General features: G+C 57.6%; 1 protein-coding gene across 1 annotated transcript in view; it reads left to right on the top strand.

Annotated features, from left to right (window-relative positions):
- MTSS1L (MTSS1L, I-BAR domain containing) overlaps positions 1 to 1,240 on the top strand; it is a 40,644-nt gene that overhangs the window by 24,889 nt on the left and 14,515 nt on the right. The window contains 1 exon segment of the mRNA XM_018574146.1: positions 466 to 623. Coding sequence (XP_018429648.1) covers positions 466 to 623 — 158 coding nt within the window.

Here is a 1,240-nt window from a genome sequence, read left to right as displayed (position 1 = left end):
ACGGCGGGGGACCTGACGACGGGGGGCCTGACGACGGGGGGCCTGACGACGGGGGACCTGACGACGGGGGACCTGACGACGGGGGACCTGACGACGGGGGACCTGACGACATAGACAGTCCTGGAGGCTTTTTCTTGGCCCAGTTTTGGCTTTATAAGCGCCGTGACTACGTTCCTCCAGCTTTCATGAAAATAATTCTCCTCCGGGCACGGACCACAGGGCAGAGGCAGCTGGGTGTCACTGAGGGTGGGGGCCCTGTCATGTAGCGGTAATAGGGCCCCATGATTTCTAATGGTGGTCCTGTGCAGTCCACTGGTAATAAGGGAATTGATTGACAATCCTGCCCCCAGGAAAATAATGTCTGGACTCTGATTGGTTCTTTTCGGTAGGGCATAGGTCCGCACACATAACACAGACCACATTGTGGCCCCGCAGTGTGACGACAGCTGTTTGTTTGGCACACAGGGAAGGGCGACTTACAGCCCCAGCTGGACCACGCTCTGCAAGATGTGAACGACATGTACCTGCTGCTGGAGGAGACCGAGAAGCAGGCCGTGCGCAGGGCGCTTATTGAGGAGCGCGGGCGCTTCTGTACATTCATCACCCTACTACAGCCTGTGGTGGTGAGTACCCAACATTCCATGTGACTGAACCAATCTCCATCCAAGGCCTCTACATGAAGCCGCGCCCACTCAGGGGACACTTCAATCATGGAGGGTGAGGAGAGATGGGGGATAGTGAGGAGCCCAATTATGGAGGGTGAGGAGAGATGGGGGATGGTGAGGAGCCCAATTATGGAGGGTGAGGAGAGATGGGGATGGTGGGAAGCCCAATCATGGAGGGTGAGGAGAGATGGGGGATGGTGAGGAGCCCAATTATGGAGGGTGAGGAGAGATGGGGATGGTTAGGAGCCCAATCATGGAGGGTGAGGAGAGATGGGAGATGGTGAGGAGCCCAATCATGGAGGGTGAGGAGAGATGGGGGATGGTGAGGAGCCCAATTATGGAGGGTGAGGAGAGATGGGGATGGTGAGGGGCCCAATCATGGAGGGTGAGGAGAGATGGGAGATGGTGAGGAGCCCAATCATGGAGGGTGAGGAGAGATGGGAGATGGTGAGGAGCCCAATCATGGAGGGTGAGGAGAGATGGGGATGGTTAGGAGCCCAATCATGGAGGGTGAGGAGAGATGGGAGATGGTGAGGAGCGATGGGGGATGGTGAGGAGCCCAATGAGGGAGGGTG

The sequence above is a fragment of the Nanorana parkeri genome, unplaced genomic scaffold (genome assembly GCF_000935625.1).
Source record: "Nanorana parkeri isolate BGI_ZX_2015 unplaced genomic scaffold, ASM93562v1 scaffold2766, whole genome shotgun sequence".
Classification (NCBI taxonomy): Eukaryota; Metazoa; Chordata; class Amphibia; order Anura; family Dicroglossidae; genus Nanorana; species Nanorana parkeri.
This window is presented reverse-complemented; position numbering and strand designations above follow the sequence as displayed.